General features: G+C 42.7%; 1 protein-coding gene across 4 annotated transcripts; it reads left to right on the top strand.

The window, feature by feature from the left end:
* The first annotated feature begins 2,016 nt into the window (after positions 1 to 2,016).
* Positions 2,017 to 20,931, top strand: CD180 (CD180 molecule). 4 transcript variants are annotated; one of them, XM_021939405.2, is made up of 4 exons: positions 2,017 to 2,270; positions 6,478 to 6,582; positions 14,525 to 14,691; positions 15,962 to 18,571. In XM_021939405.2, exons 1-4 carry the CDS (start codon positions 2,181 to 2,183, stop codon positions 17,688 to 17,690), a joined length of 2,091 nt encoding a protein of 696 aa, XP_021795097.2. In that variant the 5' UTR covers positions 2,017 to 2,180; the 3' UTR covers positions 17,691 to 18,571. The 4 variants fall into 4 exon arrangements, with proteins under 4 accessions (XP_021795097.2, XP_021795098.2, XP_003899802.1 ...); XM_021939406.2 differs by having other exon boundaries at positions 5,816 to 6,582; XM_003899753.5 differs by lacking the exon at positions 6,478 to 6,582 and having other exon boundaries at positions 2,019 to 2,270; positions 15,962 to 20,931.
* Positions 20,932 to 21,131: the final 200 nt, after the last annotated feature.

Below are 21,131 nucleotides of genomic sequence, written 5' to 3'. Positions count from 1 at the left end.
ATTCATTTTATTTCACTCTTATATACTTGCAGTGAGTCTTTTGAATTCATTATGCAAACACATGCAAATCATATGCAAATGATATAGCCTCAGAAAATGACAAAATCTGATGGCCTTAACTGAGCCACCAGACCTTTCTTTAAGAAGGAAAGTAATATGCCTTTCAACATCTCTGGGGCAGGAGATAATTTCCTGAGAGTGATATTTACATGACATCAGAATTCGTTACTCAATCTTTGCCTCACATTCTGCATGTTTATGTGGGACTTTAAGGTAAGGAGAGCATTTTCACATACATGATCCTATTTGATCCTCATAATTACCCTATGATGTAAGCAGAACAGGAATTATAATTCTTGTTTTTCAGATGGGAAAACAGACTTAGAGAAGTGAAATGACTTGCCCAAGGTCACTCAGTTGGTAAGCAAGGATCTGTGGTCTAGCACTAGACTCTTCCCAGTCCTCAGCTCTTCCCATTGCACACTGATGGATGTCTTATTTGAAGCAAGGTGGTCTGTCATTGGTCTGGGTTTGCTTAAGACTGTGTCTTGCTGATAGCATCTTCAGAGATGATTTTGTTGATGAAGATGACATTTTAAGGGTGACCAGGGAAAGCCCAAATATGCGTAGCAGGCCTAGCAGAGTGCCAAGTACATATTTCCTCCAATCCCCTCTGCTTTTTAGCATCTTCTCTGAAATCTCCAGATGAACAACATTCTTCACCTCATCTACTCTTCAGCTCCTTCAGGAGGCAAAGTCCTTTCTTAAACCATGAAGAGTGGTAGCACAATCTCTGCAGTGAGATTTTCTGGATCTGAAGCCCTAATCCACCACTCTCTAATTGTGTGACTTGGAGAGATCATTTAATTTCTCTTAAGCATCAGTTTCTATATCTATAAAATGAGGGAAACAATAACATCTCTTTTATAGAACATGTGGAAACAGTCAAGGATAGGAAAATGCAGCAAAAAAAAAAAAAATTAAACCTGACCCAGTATATGACACACAGTAAGAGCTCAATAAATGGCAGATACTATAGTCATTTGCTTCATCATAGTAATACAGTAGAGGTGGTGGTGGTGGTAGTAATAGTAGTAGTAGTAGTAGTAGTAGTAGTAGTAGTAGTAGTAGTAGTAGTAAAGTCATTGTGAACTCTGATACTAAGAACTTGGCTCTTGGAAATGGAGTGGGAGAACAGCAACACCAAATATATCCTGCATACCAGAGGGCTGAAGAACAGACAGAACAGGTAACTAAATGCAGCCTATTAAGGAATGTTTGAACTTTGGCTTTCTTTAATCATTGCCACATCTTGCTCCATAATAAGAGTAATTGCAATCCTGCTTCAAAGCTATTTCTAAGAATAGTGCCAAGGCTGGCATCCCTAACTCTGCCCTCCTTTAGCCAGGCTGCTCTATCCATGGCAGTGTCCCCTACTTCCCCAGACCAGGTTAGGAGGGAACAAGAGAGGAGTTCACCCCAACTGCTTTAACAAGTCTGAACCGCCAGGTCAAGAGATGAAGTAATCTTCCTCCTATACGAAGACCAGAGGTGGGGATGGACGAGGTGGCCAAGGCAGCAGCTGAGGCTCAAGGAACAGATATACTCTCAAGCCTGCTCCCTTGTGCTCCAGTTCCCAGCTCAGCAGGTGCCACTGAAAGGCTCATTTCTTCAACCTGCCCCCACAGAGTGCTCTGCCTTTCCATGTTCTCTGACACCTCTTCTATTCACTCACCTAGGAAAACTGAGAAAGTGGCCTCCTTGGTGAGAAGAGCTTCCACAGCCTCTCTCGGGGAAAAGGACCAGAAGCTGTTGGAGTTGGCCAAATACTTGAAGTTGGCATAAAGTCAATTGGAACCATCACAACGAAAGTCTGTGTGATCAGCCCAAAAGGACTGCACAACTGATTCATGTTCAGTGCCAGGAAATGCAATGGGCCATTCTGGGGCTGGGTCCTCAGTTATTTTTGGCAAAGATGGGTGGTATGCAAAAGGGACTTCCTTTTTTTTTTCAGCACAGAGCCACAGAATGCTGAGCAGTCAACAGCATTTCTTGTTCCAAGATCACCCTTCTGAGTACCTCCCTGGCTGCCAAATTGCCAGGGCCTTCATAGTTTGATTCCATTTCTCAGCTCCAAGCATTGGGTAAACCCACCAAGCTAGGATTGCACCAGTCCTGTGATGGCGTTTGACGTCAGCTGCTTCTTTTGGGTGGTGCTGTTTTCTGCCGGCTGTAAAGTCATCACCTCCTTGGATCAGATGTGCATTGAGGTGAGTCCAAACTGTTTGTCTTCATGCAGATTAAACTGAAAATTTTGAGATTTAGCATGCAGTTCAATCTGAACCTTGGCATCCCAATATCCAGGGTCTTTAAAAAGGAAATGAGGTATATATATAATTTTTTCATTACTGTGAGAAAGGTGCCAAAGAACTCAGCCAGGGGATCATCTGGTGGCATCTTAATAGGAAGCAATGAGAATTTTTCTCCTCTTCAAACAATTCCACCCAAATAATCCCAAGTGGGTCATCAGATATTAATAGGGTCTCTGTGCACAAAGCAGACCCTAAACCTGCCTCAGCCTTGGGGAGTTGTTGGTTTAACATCCCCACGCTCACATGGCCACTATCCCAATGAGTCCTTTGGTCTCCTGGCTCTCAGGGTGAGAATTAGTAAAGACAGGCCTGTGCCAGGTTTTTGAGCATTGAAAAGATCACTCTGAATGAGTCTGGCTTTCTCCTCGACTTGGACAGCCCTCCATCTGTTTTACTAACCCACAGGAGGAAAATCTGAGAATAGAGCCAAATTGCACCTTCTGTTTTGGACCACAGCAATATTTATCAACCTGTGGGAAGTTCTTGGAGGGGGTGGTGAGAGAGAAAGGAGAAGGACCTCCGTCTCTTGCCATCCTCTGAAATTCTTCAAACTTCCTCCCGCTTTCTCTGACCCCACAAGTGTCCAATACCACATGGTCTGTCAGACAAGGGCTACATACAGGAGGGACCGTGAGTCTTGGTGGCTTGGTGAGCTGCTGGTCTGGGTTGAGGTTAAAAGAAGAGTAAGAGCCATGGTCGGGCGTTGTGGCTCAGCCCTGTAATCCCAGCACTTTGGGAGTCCAAGTGGGGTGGATCACGAGGTCAAGAGATCAAGACCATCCTGGCTAACACGGTGAAACTCCGTCTCTACTAAAAACACAAAAAATTAGCCGGGTGTGGTGGCGGGCGCCTGTGGCTTGCAGTGAGCTGAGATCGCGCCACAGCACTCCAGCTTGGGCGACAGAGTGAGACTCCGTCCAAAAAAAAAGAAGAAGAAGAAGAACAAGAGAGCCAGGAGTAGCCAGATGTGGAGGTGCCCTGGGGCAGGACTAGAAGGAGGTCAGAGGATCAGAAGAGCAGAGCAAAGCCAGCGCTGGGGTAAGGCTCAGAGCTGGGTGAGCAGAGCCTTGTGAGTCTGGCATTAGGATGGAATTAGCAGCAGGCCAAGAGGAGGCATCATGCCCACGAGAAACAAAGGCTGGGAAGGTGCGTGTTGGTTAGATTGGGCTGTCATAACAAATGCCACAGACTGGGCAGGGTGTGGTGGCTCACGCCTATAATCCCAGCACTCTGGGAGGCCAAGGTTGGTGGATGCCTTGAAACTGGGAGTTCAAGACCAGCCCGGGCAACATGGCAAAACCCCATCTGTACTAAAAATACAAATATTAGCTGGGCGTGGTGGCAGATGCCTGTAATCCCAACTACTTGGGAGGCTGAGGCAGGAGAATCACTCAAACCCGGGAGGCAGAGGTTGCAGTGAGCCGTGATTGTGCCACTGCACTCCAGCCTGAGTCACAGAGCAAGACTCTGTCTCAAAACAAACAAATACACCAAAAAACAAAAACAAACCAAAAAACCCGAATACCATAGACTGAGTGACTTAAACAGGAGAAATGGATTGTCTCACAGTCTGGAGGCTGGAATTTTAAGATCAAAGTGTTGGCGGAGTTTGCTTCTTCTGCACCCTTGCTCCCTGGCATGCAGATGGCCATCTCCTCTCTTTGTCCTCTCATGGCCTTTCCTGTGTGCATGAGTGTCCCTGGTGTCTTTTTGTCTGTCCAAATTTCCTCATCTTTTAAGGTCTCCAGTCAGATTGGATCAGGGCCCACCTACATGACCTCAGCTTCCCTTAATGACCTCTTTAAAGGCCATGTCTCTAAATACAGTCACATTCTGAGGTCCTGGAGGTTAGGATTTCAACATGAATTTGGTGGTGGGGGAGAGAAAATTCAGCTCATAACAGAATGGGAAGAGTAAGACGTTTCTATCAGCCCCAGAAGGCTGTCCCCTCATCCTTCAGGTTGGAAGGTCTGTAATTGCCGACGAGTTCTTCCTGCCCACTGCACAGACAAAATCAATCCACTGAGACTATGGCACTGAAGTAAAGAAAGTTTAATTGATGCCAGACTGGCCATGCCAGGTGGGAGACAGAGCTATTACTCAAATCAATCACTCCAAAGTTTTGGAGATTAGGAGTTTCAAGGATAGTTTGGTGGGCAGGGCACACGGGAATGGCAAATGTTGACTGGTTGGGGAAGAAGTCATAAGGTTTTGGAAAACGGTCCTCAGTTCTGAGTCCACCTCTGGGTGAGGCCACAGGATGGGTTGGGTCAGAAGTCTGGGTGGGGTTAGTTTGAAAGATATCTCAAAAGAAGTCTTAGATTCTATAATAGTGATGTTATCTATAGGAGTAATTGGGGAAGTCACAAATCTCGTGATCTTTGGCCACATGACTCCTGCACAGTAAGGAGTAACTATGCCAACACCTTAGGCAAATTCAAGCCCCTCTCAAAATCCTAACCTTTCTTTAGCTTTAAAAATGTGCTTTTGTTTTAAGAAGGGTTATTATCATCCTTGCTTTAAGGTTAAACTATAAACTAAATTTGTCCCAAATTCAGCTTGGTCTATACCCAGGAATGACCAAGGAGAAACTGGAGGTTAGAAGAAAGATGGAGTCACCTATGTCATATTTCTCTTGCTGTCATAATTTTGCAAAGGTGGTTTCAGGTCAATGTCATACAGACCTTTGGGAGGCATGACAAGTGGGTAGGAATGAGGACACCATCCCCTCAGTGATCAGGAACACAGGTTATCACTTCCAGGCAACAGCCTCTGATAGGATAACATCACCATTTATTTTCAGCTCATTGGGAAGCAGGCTCTTTTAAATGCCCCACTCTTATATACCTATATGTTTAACTCTGAAATCCTTGCATCAGGGGGAGGCCCCCGAGTCCTTTGGCTGCCTGTTCTGTGGCCTTCAGTGCTATTCATGTCTCAGGAGTGGTGCTCAGGGTTCTAGGGCCTGCAAGCCTTAGTCCTGTGTGGCAGCGAAGTCTTTCCTTTTTGGATAAGCCAGATGAAACTGAAACCTTCCAATACAACAACCTTCCTGCAGCCCTCCCTCTGAAAGAAGTCTGATTTTAAATGACTTTGTGAACTATTCAATTAGGATCAGATCTGTATTTTCTTTTGTTTCATCTATCATGTGTGAGTTCTCAAGAACAAGACTCTAAGGCTGTTTAGGAAGCTCTTGCTACTGTGTGGATACCAAGGAGGGAGCTGGGGGATGCAAAGACACATGGAACTTATTCCTGAGAGTCTGGAACTTTCCAGGCTGCTGGCAAGGGATAAAAGGAGGGCTGGCTAAAAGAATAAACTCTTGCCTTTGACTTAAGGGTTTGGCCCTTTTTCAAACGTAAATTACCCCGTTTTCTTTTGTTTCTCTTTTTCTTTTGTTTCCTCTTTTTCTTTTGTTTCCTCTTTTCTTCTTCCCCCTTCAGGTCATGCATTGTTAACCACACAGCGTCTGCATGTTCATGTGACCACCATTACCCTATTAAGCCTGTGAACAAAAGTTCTCTGAAGAAGAATCTGAGGAACGAGACTGTATTCCAATGAACAGTTCGCAAACTGGAGAGACACGGCCTTTGACACGTAGCTTTTGTATGGTGCATTCCAGAGAACAAATGAGGAACTTGGCTTCCATAGAGAGAAATTTGCCACTCAGGTTCCCAGTCAGATTCATTTATGCAGCAGAAGGATTCAAACTTGCTTAGTTCTGATCTGTTGGTGCAGCTCGCTCCTGACTGGTTGATAAAGCTGAGCCCTGATTGGTTGGTTCAGATGAGATCTGAACGTTCCAAAATTAAACAGAGCTGGAAATTTTCAGAAATTCAGAGTACATGTGTGACCTCTAGTCAGCAAGTGGCTTCTTGGCTCTATTTAAAATTTAGGCCCAGTTCGCCACTTGGGATCTGATATAGTTTGGATCTGTGTCCCTGCCCAGATCTCATGTTGAACTGTAATCCCCAGTGGTGGAGGTAGGGCCTGGTGGGAGGTGTGTGGGGGCAGCTCCGTCACAGCTTGGTGCTTTCTTGGTGATGGTCATTGAAAAGAGTGACACCTCCCCTGTCATTCTCTTTCTCCTGCTTTCACCATGCAGCGTGCCTCCTCCGCCTCCGCCTTCTGCTATGATTGTGTCTCAGATCCTCCCCAGAAGCCAAGCAGATACCACCAGCACGGTGCTTCCTGTAGAGCCTGCAGAACAGTGAGCCAATTTAGACCTGTTTTCTTTATAAATTACGCAGTACCAGGTATTTTTTTCTTCCTGTCTTTTTTTTATTTTTATTTATTTTTTCATTTTTTATTTATTTTTTCTTTTTTTAGACGGAGTCTTACTCTGTCGCCCAGGCTGGAGTGCAGTGGCCCAATCTCGGCTCACTGCAAGCTCCGCCTCCCGGGTTCATGCCATTCTCCTGCCTCAGCCTCCCGAGCAGCTGGAACTGCAGGCACCCACCACCACGCCGGGCTAATTTTTTGTAGTTTTAGTAGAGACGGGGTTTCACTGTGTCAGCCAGGGTGGTCTCGATTTCCTGACCTCGTGATCTGCCTGCCTTGGCCTCCCAAAGTGCTGGGATTACAGGCGTGAGCCACGGCGCCTGGCCAATGCAGGGTATTTCTTTATAACAATGCAAGAAAGGCCTAACAAAGGGTTCAGTTTGAAGGATTGGCTGGCTCTTTCAGTTCACACTTGTTTATAAGCCCTAGCCTAAAAATAGTTTTTGTCTGGCTTTGTTTTGAGCTTAATAAACTTTTTGTTGAAGTAAAACATACATATAGAAAAGTTCACAAGTCATAGGTGTGCAGTTAAACGAGTTTTCACCACGTGAGCACATCCATGTAACTAGCACACAGATCAAGATGTAGAACATTCTCAGCACCTCAGAAGCCCTCCTCATCTCATGCCTGCTCCCTGGCACTAACCCCTGAAACCATCCAGTATTCTAGTTTACATCACCAGAAACTGGTTTTGCCTGGTCTTAAACTTTATGTACATGGGACCATACAGTGTGTACTCTTTTGTGTCTGCCTTTTTTTTGCTCAACATTAAATTTGTGAGACTTATTGGTGTGTGCAGCAATCGTTTGTTCATTTTTATTGCTTAATGTTACTCTGTTGTATTAGTGAGCCACCATTTATTTATCCATTCTGCTGTTAATGGACATTTGCATTGATTCCAATTTTTTGGCTATTATGAATGATGCTGCTTTGGACATTCTTGTCTATGTCTTTAGTAAACAGATGTACAAATGTTTATTAGGTGTATACCTAGGAGTGGATGTATTTGATCATGGGTAAACATTATGTTCAAACTTTAATAGATATTGCCAGTTTTGCAAAGTGTTACTATCAGTTTATACTCTGTGGCAATGTGCATAAGTTCTAACTGCTCCACAGCCTCACTAACATTTTGTATTGTTTGTTTTTAAAATGTTAGCAATGCTGATGGGTGGGTATTGGTACTTCACTAGGAGTTAATTTTTATTTTCCTGGTGAACAATTAAATTGTTTAATTAATCAGTCATTTGCATATTCTTTTTTATGTGTGTGAAATGCCTGTTGAAGTGTTTTGCCCATTTTCACATGGGTTGCCTTTTTTTTATTCATTTGTAGGAGTTCTTTATGTAATGTAGATATAAGTCCTCCATCAGATTGCAAATACCTTCTCCCACTCTGTGGCTTGCCTTTCCACTCTCCTAATGGTATCATTTGCTGAACCAAAGCTTTTTTTTTTTTTTTTTGAGATGGAGTCTCACTCTGTCACCCAGGCTGGAGTGCAATGGCGCGATCTCAGCTCACTGCAAGCTCTGCCTCCCAGGGTCATGCCGTTCTCCTGCCTCAGCCTCCCAAGTAGCTGGGACTACAGGCACCCTCCACCATGCCTGGCTAATTTTTTGTATTTTTAGTAGAGATGGGGTTTCACTATGTTAGCCAGGATGATCTCAATCTCCTGACCTCCTGATCTGCCTGCCTCGACCTCCCAAAGAGCTGAGATTACAGGTATGAGCCACCGCACCCAGCCCCAAAGTTCTTATTTTTAATATACCTCAACTTATTTTTTTTCCTGTATTTTCAGTACATTTCTGTCCTGTTTAAGAAATCTTTGCCTACCTCAAGACTGTGATATTATCCCATGTTTCTTCTAGAAGCTTTATTGTTTTGTATTTATTTTCTATTTCTAGGTTTCACATTTAGATCCATCAAAATTGTTTTTGTTTTTTGCATACAAGTAGGAGTCAAGATTAATTTTTAAAGAAAACTTTTTGTTTGGAAAAATATCCAAACCTACCTACAAGTTCTAAGACTATTACAATGAACACCTATAGTCTACATAGATTATTCCATTGTCAAATGCTACATGTTTTCTCTCTCTGTCTCTCTCTGTGAATGTTTGTGTCCCTGTATATGTGTGACTTAAACAAAAATATTAGGACCCATATCAAGTCTTTGGAAGCTGATAACTATGCAAAGAGCAGCTGGAATTCAGTGTTCTGTGATTTGGATTGTGGCATCATTTTAGATGCACTCTTGAAATATTTACTTGAGAATGCGGGCATGCCTCCCCTTTTCAAGTGAGCTCAGCTTGGCCATCCTTTTCCCTCAAAACTGTGATAGAAGTGAGCCATTCAGTCCCTAGGTGTGGGATGGGGACTGTTTTGCAGAGCTCTTTTTTGAAAGGAACTCCAAGTTCATAGACACAAGGGGTGAACTCCAAGTTCATAGACACAAGAGGTTCCCAATAGCTTTCGATAGTGATGCGAGGTTGTGATGATCCAGTTAAACACTAACTCTTCTTGTTTAGTGCTGGCACACATTATCGCATTAATCCTCACAGTAAACTTGCAAGGTGAAGTTCCTAACCTCAATCTACAGTTGAGGAAAAGGAAGGCTCAGATAACACAGCTTGGTGGTTGAGAGCTAGGATTTGAACCCAAGCAGTCTGACTTTACAAACAGGAAATAAAGTGCATGCAACTGGAATGCCCTTTGCCTGGAGGAATGAGATTGACAACGAAGTTATAGGGATGTGCTCTCTAGGGAGTGTATGTTTTGTTTTCAGAGGGTAATTGTTGCTCTGGGATTTGACTCAGTCAATTGCTCTGTCTTGGATGGAGGTATGATTAATGAGGAAGGGTTAGAGGTCAATGTCCCAGACTTCTCATGCATGGGGGGCTGGCTGCTGTGTGTGTCAAGTGCAGATGAGAAATTCGAAAAGGTGAGAATAAACACTTGAGTGAAATTCAAAGAGTTCCAAATTAGAAAATGTTTCAACACTTGCAAGGAAAGAAAATACAGCGGGATGAGAGGGAGTTAGATATACAGCAGAAGGGAGGAAAATAAGAGCCTGATTGAAAAAATGCAAATGAATACCTAGCAGGAAAAGGGATTGCAAATACAGATGTAGCTCTGGGAGCACAGCTCTGAGACAGAGCTCGAGACAAAGCAGATGACACAGGTCCCAGTGCACAGTGGGTCCCAAGCGAATGCCCCTTGACTTAGAATAGTGATGGACATGAGGCAATTGTCATGAATACCACGTGGCCTTGCCACAGCTCTGCTCACTGTGTGAATTCACATCAAGAAGTCCCGTCTGCAGTGGAGCCAGCAGAAGCAGAGAGGTGAGAAAGGGACTTTGGAAATTGACCACATTTCTAGACTTCTCTAGGAAGAAAAGGCTGGATTTATAGGAAATGGTCATGTGGAGATCAGAGAAACTGCAATGGTAGTGGGTGTCTGCCCAGAAAAAGTAACAGAAGCACATGGTCCTGGCGGTGGCCATGCTGTCTGCTGGGACCCAGTGTTCCTTCTCTGCATCTTGTCCTTTGACTCTCTGTTGCATTACCATTCTACTGTTCTGGGACCCTGGCTATCAGAACTCATGCTCAAAAAGTTTCATTTGAATATTGATAGGGAGAATGGCACACCCTTACTAATGCAATATTTCTACCAAAAATGTACAACCAGGGTCAAATCACGAGGAACATACAAACCTATAACTGGGACATTCTGTAAAATATGAGCCTGCATTCTTCAAAAGGCATTCATGTCATGAAAGACAAAGGCTGAGGAACTGTCTCAGATTAAAGGAGTCTAAGGAGATACAACAACGAAATGCAATGTGTGATCCTGGATTGGAAAAACAAAAATTACTATAAAGAATAATAATGGGACAATTGTCAAAATTTGGATATAGACAATACGTTGGATAATAACATTGTATCAATGTTAAATATCCTGAATTTCATAATGGCACTGTAGTCATATAATATCCTTGATTTTAGGATATATAAACCTTGGTGTTTAGGGTTTAAGGGTCATGATGGCAGTAGTGTACTCTCAATCAAAAAGAATGTGAATAATAGTGTGTGTGTGTGCATGCATGTGTGTGTACTTTCTGTCTTACAATAGTCTGAAAACAATCTAATGCTTCCTAGATAATTCCAGAGCATGTGGTGCTTTGGTGCCTCTATCATCGTGGCCATTTTGATGATACAATTGTGATTATAAAAGCTATAAGGGAAGGGCTACGTGTATGCTGAGCCCTAGACATTCTCTAAAATGTGTTTGGTTTCTAAATTCTCTTATCAGTTGTATTTCTTGTCACTTGCCTCTTTCTCCTAAAAATCAAAGGCACAGGATCTATTGCCATTTCCACCTAACCAGAGATGATTCAATATTATGGCACAGGCTCATGGTGGCCTTCTTGATCCTCTTGGTAGCGTCATCCACTCATTATCAGTTTTTCACTGGATTGAAACCAAGCTGCTTCATTTACCTGCTTTCTATTTTCAAGGAGCTCACTCAGGCCACTGGTTTAGTAGAACTCCTCCTGGATTCTCAATCTTCTGCATCACATTAGTGCAGTAAAGTGCTTAGTAAAGCACACAAAAGGCTGAGGCACAGAATAATTTAGGTATCATGGGCACTTACATATTCAGGAGAAGGAGGGAAATGACAGCATTGAGCCTTTTGCTGTAGGGCCAGAATAGAGTGAGACAAACTGAGGAAGTCCCTTTTCTCCAACCGTATGTGACATCAGTTATGCCAAAGGAGACCAGAAAAGAAAAATGTCTCCTCTAAGCTGATCAGCACCTTTGCAACTATTGGGGCAGCAGCTGCACATGCATATTCTCTCTGGGTTGTCCATATTCATGGGCACCGAGGATAGGTCTGGCAACACGTGGTTTTTTTCCCCACCAGTCAGCTAAATCTAAGTTTTAAATGCAAAGCGTGCATTTCAAGGACATTATGTGGATTTGTGGCAGTGCCTGGAGGACTTTCGGTCTATAAAACGAAGAATAAATTACAAGGACATATAAATAAAGCATTTTCATCAGTGACAGTCATAATGTTGTCACAATATCAAAGACAACTGGTGACTTTCTGTGATGAGCATGTTCTGTGGCTACAAAAAAGTGCATCACTAAACAGAAATTGGAATGAAAGAAAATGAGGTTATAATGGTGACATCTCAAGAGCCTCCTGCTTCAGAGCAAAGCAGGATGTGTGCAGTTCTGTTTCCCACTAAGCAGATCTGTTTGTAACTCAGCATGAGAAAAGCCACTGATCTGGAGTCCGTACCAGAGTAGATCTTTTCCAGGCCAGGGAAGTCTCAGTGGGGCTTCTAGTGAGCCCCTATGTGTCAGGGAAAGGCAAGGGCTGGAAGATTGGATTAACTCACCTGGAGCCTGAGATGATCTGAGAGCTGGCCCAAGGTCCTGGGATGTCCTTGTTCTTGTGCCCCCAAGGTCACTGTCTTAGTCGGTTTCCTGCTGCTATCACAGAATGCCACAGCCTGGGTAATTTGTATAGAAAAGTAATTTATTTCTCATAGCTGGGAGCTGGGAAGCCCAAGAGCCTGGCTCTGGTATCTGGTGAGGGCCTTCTTGCTGCGTGATTCCATGGAGGAAGGTGAAAGCAAGCATGTGGACAGAGCAAATGGAGGCCTAACTTACCCCCCCCCCCTTTTTTTTTTGAGACGAAGTCTCACTTTGCGGCCAGGCTGGAGTGCAGTGGCGCGATCTTGGCTCACTGCAACCTCCAACTCCCTGGTTCAAGTGATTTTCCTGCCTCAGCCTCCCGAGTAACTGGGATTACAGGCATGCGCCACCATGCCCAGCTAATTTTTGTGTTTTTGGTAGAGACGGGTTTCACCATGTTGGCCAGGATGGTCTCGAACTCCTGACCTTGTGATCTGCCCGCCTTGGCCTCCCAATAACTTACTCCCTTTATCAGGAGTCCAGTCCCGTGATAACTAACCCACTCTGCAATAATAGCATTAATTCATTCATGAGTGTGGAAACTTCATGATCCAATCACCTCCCAAAGGCCTCACCTCTTAGTATTACAATGGCAATTGAGTTTTTGACACATGAACTTTGAAGGACATATTCAAAGCATAGCAGGAACTTTCCCTAGAGATCATTTATATCTTTCCAAGGAGACTCCACAGGCAAAATATACTCCATCAGACTTTCATACCTGCCCTGTCAGACCTTTCTATTTGCCCTACTATCCTTTGTCTTAAAGCATTAGCCAGATAAATAATGACACCACAGTTCTACAGGCTTCTAAATAACCACTTCCCATTTTTTACCTACTTAGTTCAACACATAACTTGTGTTAGGACATGATTGGCAGGCTTCAGAATCCATGACTACCCTGGGGCACAGGATGAGGAACAACCTCATGTGTAGGAACTTATGTATAGGGTCGTGCCCAAAAGCCTACCGTCTGGTATCAGCAGCCTACAAATCCAGAGATCTAAAATTAATTCATACTTCAAGATTGCAAGGCCTCAGGTCTATGCCACCCTGCTAGTTTTTTTAAGCATTGAGCTAAGAAAACATGTTAAACATATACAAAAATAGTAACAAAGAACCTAAAAATGCAACAATCATAAGCATTTGGCCTACTCACTTCATTTCTACATTCCTCTCATCCTTTTTTGCCAGAGTATTGTAAAGCCAATTCCAACATCATGCCGTTTTACTCCTAAATATTTAAATATGCATCTCAAAAGACTAAGAACATTTATTTTACATAACCACAAGTCCGCTGTCATTAACAAAATCCAGAATTCCTTAGTATCATCGAATTCTGTCCTCATTCAAAGTTCCCTAACAGTCTATAAAATGCCTTTTTGAACTGCTTTATTTGGATCAGGTTCTAAATGAGGGCTACTCTATTATTTGATGGTTATGTCTCTTAAGTAAATTTTATATCTCTATGTCTTTTAACAAGCACTATCTCCTCTCTCATTCTCTCTCTCTCTCTCTCTCTCACACACACACACACACACAGAGAGAGAGAGAGAGAGAGAGAGAAAACAAAGTTAGTTGTTCTATAGAATGTCCCACTTAAACCCAACATATCACTTTGAGATGTGAAGTTAAACCTAAAATCTTAATGAGTTTCAAGTTTAATTTTTTTCTTGGCAAGAATACTTCATAGACAATGCTGCATACCTCACATTGTCTCACATCCAAAAGTATGTAATGTTTGATTGTCTCATTTTGGTGATACTTATCTAAGGTTGATTTGTTGGTTTCAAACTGAAATTAAACATTTCCATTCAACCAAAATCAAAACTGTAAAACAAAGTGCATTCAGAGAAGTCTCACATCTATCCCTGCTCTTCTGTCTGGTCTCTTCCCTCTTCTTAAAGGCAATCAGTCGTTGGGTTTTTTTGCATTGTTTGTTTTAACAAATATAAGAAAATTCACACATACCTTTCTTACACAAAAGGCATACTCTGTACATTATACTACATACTGTATACTATATACACTACATATATTGTTCTGCGGTTTGCTTTTTTCACCTTGAAATCTATCCTGGGTGTCACTCCATATCAATATATGGAGTTTTTTTTTTTTCAGTTTTAAAGGATTCCATTTTGTGAATGTACCATGTTTTGTTCAAGTAGTCCTATATTGATGAACAGTCTGGTTATTGTCAACCTTGCTATTACAAAACAATTACTACAGTTAATAATGTTCATTCATCATCTTGTTTTTGGCAAGTGTATATTTGGTAAAGCTTACTAGAAGTACGATTGCTGCTCGGAAGGTAAAACATATATAATTTTGCTAGATAGTCAATCAAATTATTAAGTCGAATATTAATTTACTTTGTTTCTCCAATCAGAAAGAAGCCAACAAAACATATAACTGTGAAAATTTAGGTCTCAGTGAAATCCCTGACACTCTACCAAACACAACAGAATTTTTGGAATTCAGCTTTAATTTTTTGCCTACAATTCACAATGGAACCTTCAGCAGACTCATGAATCTTACCTTTTTGGATTTAACTAGGTATGTATCTGAGTTGTATGTGTGCTTTTGATATTTTACCTAAGTTAAAGTACAGTATGTGCTCAATTTATTTGCAGGACCTTTTTTGGAGGCCCAGGGACAATCTGCTTATACTACATGTTTATACCTCCCTATGAAATACTTCTGTGTGGGTGAAATGTAATTTAAATAAACATCAACCAATGGAGAGGAAAGTGGATTGCTCTCAAACTAGTTGCAACAACAGTACTGTTTGAGCAGTTCTAAAGAATACTGATAGCAAAAATGAAAATAATCTTATATTAAATCAGATGCCAAACTATGCTGAATTTTGGCATAGTTTATTTTTGGGTAATGACATTTAAGAAAAATTTCTAGGAGAAAAGCACACCATCTACTTCCCCCCTGCCCCAACAAATTGGAAAATGAGTTCCATTATTTTGTTATAGTGGTGGAATTGGGATTCCACATGCTGAGCCAGTGTTTGAGAACCAGTAGACAGAAGTATTACAAGAAAATAAGGGAAGAAAATGAAAGGACTGTACTCTGTGTGTGTGTGTGTGTGTGTGTGTGTGTGTAAGAGAGAGGGGACAGGCTCTGTGTGTACCTTCAGTCTGCACCCCTTGTGGCAGTTCTGCTTCTTCTATTTTGTCCTTCAACTTCAGCTTCTGTGGACAGAATGTCCACATCCATAGTACCGCTTCATCTTTAAAACCAGCACTGTAAGGTTCCATGGTGCATATTATCATCCAACTTATGGTTAGAGGAGGAGACCATCTGTGTGTGTGTGTGTGTGTGTGTGTATGTGTGCGTAATCCAGTATTTTTAGGTGCAATACCAGGATGGTTTTCTCAGATGAAAATACAGAGGTTGAGAAAAGTTGTAACTTGCCCGGGATGACACAGATTTTTGTGTATATATATATACGTATTTATAGTATATATTATCTATTATGCATTCTATATGACATATTTTGTATTACTTAAAACAGTAAATAATAGTTTGATTTTTGCCCACAATCAAATGACGTGTGGTTCATTAGAATACAGGCACAAACCTCTGAGGGTTCAATCTAAGGGGTGAGATACCCGGAAAAAAATCTAGATTGGAGTGTTCAAAAGTGAGGCTACTCATTAATTCCTTCAATAGGCCATCTGTTGATACTGAAGAAAGTTCTTATGTTTGATTTTGAATGATACAAAAGATGACTTTGTTAATGTGTGTCACTGTATAGGTTTTTATTTTTCCTTTTTGCAAATGAATTATTGTTAAATACAATTATCTTTTCAAGGTGCCAGATTAATTGGATACATGAAGACACTTTTCAAAGCCATCATCAATTGAACACACTTGTGTTAACTGGAAATCCCTTGATATTCATGGCAGAAACATCGCTTAATGGGCCCAAGTCACTGAAGCATCTTTTCTTAATCCAAACGGGAATATCCAATCTCGAGTTTATTCCAGTGCACAATCTGGAAAACTTGGAAAGCTTGTATCTTGGAAGCAACCATATTTCCTCCATTAAGTTCCCCAAAGACTTCCCAGCACGGAATCTGAAAGTACTGGATTTTCAGAATAATGCTATACACTACCTCTCTAGAGAAGACATGAGGTCTCTGGAGCAGGCCACCAACTTAAGCCTGAACTTCAATGGCAATGATGTTAAAGGTATTGAGCTTGGGGCTTTTGGTTCAATAGTCTTCCAAAGTTTGAACTTTGGAGGGACTCTAAATTTGTCTGTTATATTCAATGGTCTGCAGAACTCTACTACTCAGTCTCTCTGGCTGGGAACATTTGAGGACATTGATGACGAAGACATTAGTTCAGCCATGCTCAAGGGACTCTGTGAAATGTCTGTTGAGAGCCTCAACCTGCAGAAACACCACTTCTCTGACTTCTCATCCACCACATTTCAGTGCTTCACCCAAATCCAGGAATTGGATCTGACAGCAACTCACTTGGCAGGGTTACCCTCTGGGATTAAGGGTCTGAACTTGCTCAAGAAATTAGTTCTCAGTGTAAATCATTTTGACCAATTGTGTCAAATCAGTGCTGCCAATTTCCCCTCCCTTACACACCTCTACGTCAGAGGCAACGTGAAGAAACTTCACCTTGGTGTTGGCTGTTTGGAGAAACTAGGAAACCTTCAGATACTTGATTTAAGCCACAATGCCATAGAGGCTTCTGACTGCTGCAATCTGCAACTCAGAAACCTGTCCCACTTGCAAACCTTAAACCTGAGCCACAATGAGCTTCTTGGTCTCCAGAGTCAGGCATTCAAAGAATGTCCTCGGCTAGAACTCCTGGATTTGGCGTTTACCCGCTTACACATTAATGCTCCACAAAGTCCCTTCCAAAACCTCCATTTCCTGCAGGTTCTGAATCTCACTTACTGCTTCCTTGATACCAGCAATCAGCATCTTCTAGCAGGCCTACCGGATCTCCGGCATCTCAACTTAAAAGGCAATCACTTTCAAGATGGGACTATCATGAAGACCAACCTACTTCAGACCGTGGGCAGCTTGGAGATTCTGATTTTATCCTCCTGTGGTCTCCTCTCTATAGACCAGCAAGCATTCCACGGCTTGGGAAAAATAAGCCATGTAGACTTAAGCCACAACAGCCTGACATGTGACAGCATTGCTTCTGTTAGTCATTTTAAGGGAATTTACCTCAATCTGGCTGCCAACAGCATTAACATCATCCCACCCCATCTCCTCCCCATCTTGTCCCAGCAGAGCACCATTAATTTCAGTCACAATCCCCTGGACTGCACTTGCTCGAATATTCATTTCTTAACATGGTACAAAGAAAACCTGCACAAACTTGAAGGCTCGGAGGAGACCACGTGTGCAAACCCGCCGTCTCTAAGGGGAGTTAAGCTATCTGATGTCAAGCTGTCCTGTGGGATTACAGCCATAGGCATTTTCTTTCTCACAGTATTTTTATTATTGTTCACCATTCTGCTCTTTTTTGCAGTTAAAAACCTTCTCAGGTGGAAATACCGACACATTTAGTGCTGAAGGTTTCCAGAGAAAGCAAATAAATGTGCTTAGCAAAATTGCTGTAAGTGAAGGAACTGTCATCTGCTGGTGACCAGACCAGAATTTTCAGATTGGTCCTGGAGCTGGGCAGGGACTCACTGTGCTTTTCTGAGCTTCTTACTCCTGTGAGTTCCAGAGCTAAATAACCTTCTAGGCAAGTACACCGAACCGACTCAGGCCAGAGGGCCAGATGCTGCTGTGAGAGGCACAGAACCCTTTCCGCATGTGGAAGAGTGGGAGGAAGCAGCGGGAGGGGCTGGACAAGGACTGCCAGCTCCAGAGTCACCCACAGGGAGGCCGTTCCCCTTCTACTCACCGACATCCCTCCCAGCACCCCACACCCCTCCCCTGAAAGGAGATCATCAGCCCCCACAATTTGGCAGAACTGAAGCCAGCCCGCTACCCACCCCAGCCACAGCATTGTGCTTGGGTCTGGGTTCTCAGTCATGTAGCCATTTGAGAAACTTAGTTGGGGACAAAGTCTCAATGCTTATTTTAAATGAAAAAAGAAAAGCATAATGAATTTAACAGAAAAGGCTGAGAAATGAAACTTGGTATCAAATAGACTCCATTAATCTTCTTAATCCTTAGGTCTGTAAGGTCTCTGTAATGCCCCTAGGGTGTGAATGGCTATAAAGAAAAGAACCCATCCCCAAGCTTTAGAATTTCTTCCATGTTTGTCTCACTCAGTTCAGAAACCAAGCAGGCTCTCTCTGCCTATCTGGTGTTCTGGCTCTTACGTTACAGATCCTAACTTGCAGGTGGGCTGTGATCCAAAATGCTCTTCTCATCTGGTTCTTAGAAGCCTCTTTCCCAGAAGATCTGTGAAATAAATAGTGGTTTGGTTCTCAGACTAGCCCTTAAAAGCCTATTTGTTTTGGAGAGCATTTGAAATAGCATATTTACATGAAAATGAGGAAGAAGCCATCCCTGCATGCTAGCTGTTGGGAACACAGGAAAGCTGGATTAGTGAGAAGTGGTTTCTGTTGAGGCTGGGGATGTCAGTAAAGGTCACATCAGCAATGGACAGCGGCCTGGACCACTGAATGCAGATAGACAAAGAGCAATGTCATGACTTAGACCTAAAGGGCCATACTCACGCAGGCCTCTATCTTCTGAAGTTGATTGCCAGACAAGCTGGGTGGGAGCTCCTGGACTCAAGTGGTACATTAACAAGGCCTGGATTCTGTTCCATAACCAATTTTAGGGTAGAGATAGAGGTGGTAACTTGTAGTTATAAAATTCTGATAGGCTAACAAAGTAAAAATGTATCAAACCAATATATTAGCCCTTAAGTTGAGGACATACTAGTGGAACATCATAACAGAGTGGAAACTTGGGGGTCATCCCGTTTGTCTTTTCACCCCCAGGAAAAGCAGGAAAGGCAGGGAACAGCAGTGGGTGAACCTCTTCCCTGCTCAGGGATTTCAGGCCTTCACACTTGCTCTTTCCTTTGCCTGGAAGACGCTGCCATTGACCTCCAAATGGCTTGTTCCTTCATCTCCTTGAGATTTTAGTGCTAATATTTTCTCCTCTCAGGGAGTTCTTCTCTGACCTAGCTAATCCAAAGTAACCTCTATGCCTCACCTGGTTTTATTATCTTTATAATGCTTATCCGTGTTTGGAATTATCTTCTTCATTTGTTTTAATTAGTCTGTCCTGTCTTGTTTCTCCCAAATACAAGCTCTATGAGAGGGTCTTTGCCCAAGGATACCCTAGAACATGCCGAAGACATAGTAATGAGTCTTTCTTTCTCTCTCTCTCTCTCTCTCTCTCTCTCTCTATATATATATATATATATATATATATATATTTTTTTTTTTTTTTTTAAACCGAGTCTTGCTCTGTCACCCAGGCTGGGGTGCTATGGTGCGATCTTGGCTCACTCTAACCTCCGCCTCCCAGGTTCCAGCGATTCTCCTGCCTTAGCCTCCCGAGTAGCTGGGATTACAGGCGCCCACCACCACACCTGGCTAATTTTTGTATTTTTAGTAGAGATGGGGTTTCACCATGTTGGTCAGGCTAGTCTTAAACTCCTGACCTCAAGTGATCTGCCCGCCTTGGCCTCCCAAAGCGCTGGGATTACAGGTGTGAGCCATCGTGCCCAGCCAAGACTCAATATGTTTTTAATATGTGCTGATCCCTGAGCCTTTATTAGCTCCTAGTTGTGTCACCATGCCCATGCCGCTGACTTTTAGCTCCTGACCTCGCCACAGTTTCCTGGGCCTCTCACATGTTTTTCACTGGCATCTCAAAGGGAAGTTTTTACAAAATGGATTCCCAGGCCTCACCACCAGATTCTGAGATGCTGTTGGACTAAGGTTGGCTCTGGGTTCCCAGTCAAATGATTCCATGTAAAATGTGGAAGGTCCACACTCTAAGAATACAGTCTTAGATAGCACCAACCCATTGAGTCCCTGCATATTCTGTCACAGGTAAGCCCTTTCTTGCCTTAGGGATTTAAGCTGCAGATGGGAAATACTAATTGCTGATTTACCAACCCATAGACATACTGTCCTCCATAATATTTAATATGTAACTTGGAAAAACGAAACCATTCTGTAGAAAATCTCTGATGTGAATTGCATCACACTAACAGTGAAAGGGGCCCAAGCCTTAGCAAAGCATAATTGCCCATCCTGCTTTCCCTTCTCAGGCCCGCTCCCTTCCATGCGATGCAGCTTGCTGCGCCATAACTGATCTAAGGCTTTGTGACAGCTGCTCTGTTTTAAGCAACAGTAAATTCACCCCACAAAGTCAGAAAGGGAGCTTTTTGATGGCTGCTGTCAATTTTATTGCTTTATCCTGTTTACTAGGATAGAATCTGTAACACGGTGTGTTTATTGGTTTTATGTATTGCATGTTGTTGCTGCTCTGACAAGCTACTCCTATAAAAATGTGTTATTATTGCATGATGTAGCTCAGTGAGCTGACCCTGCATTTCAAAGGGTACTGAAGCAAATAGCATCGAAGTCCATAAAAGCTGACTGGCCTACATCATAAAGGTCTCTCTGTGTGAGCTGCAACTCCTACAATCCAGGAGAGAATTACACCTTTCCCTGTGCCAGCAGCCACTGCTTAGTACAGCACAGCCCTTGAACACAGGCATTATCTGTAAAATTCCAAGACAGAAAACTGTCATACCATTCTTACTTGTCCAACTCTCCAATCAGGGTTGTTTGCAATTTTGATGTTTATAAAAGTATGAAACAAATGGCTCTTGTATGTTTTCCTATATTAGTATAGTGTGCAAGACGGGTAGCTGACATTGGCCCTGAATGCTGAATAGAAGCTTGAATTATAGCAAGAGGGATGTGATTGTTTCTTAGCAAGTCATGACTGGGGGGTCCCAAGTGTTGGGCTGGAGCTGATTGCCTGACATGCTGAGTATGAAGGTGTAACATGGTGGGAGTT

Source organism: Papio anubis, chromosome 5 (genome assembly GCF_008728515.1).
Source record: "Papio anubis isolate 15944 chromosome 5, Panubis1.0, whole genome shotgun sequence".
NCBI lineage: Eukaryota > Metazoa > Chordata > Mammalia > Primates > Cercopithecidae > Papio > Papio anubis.
Note: the sequence above shows the minus strand (reverse complement) of the source record. Positions and strands in the feature narration are given on the sequence as shown.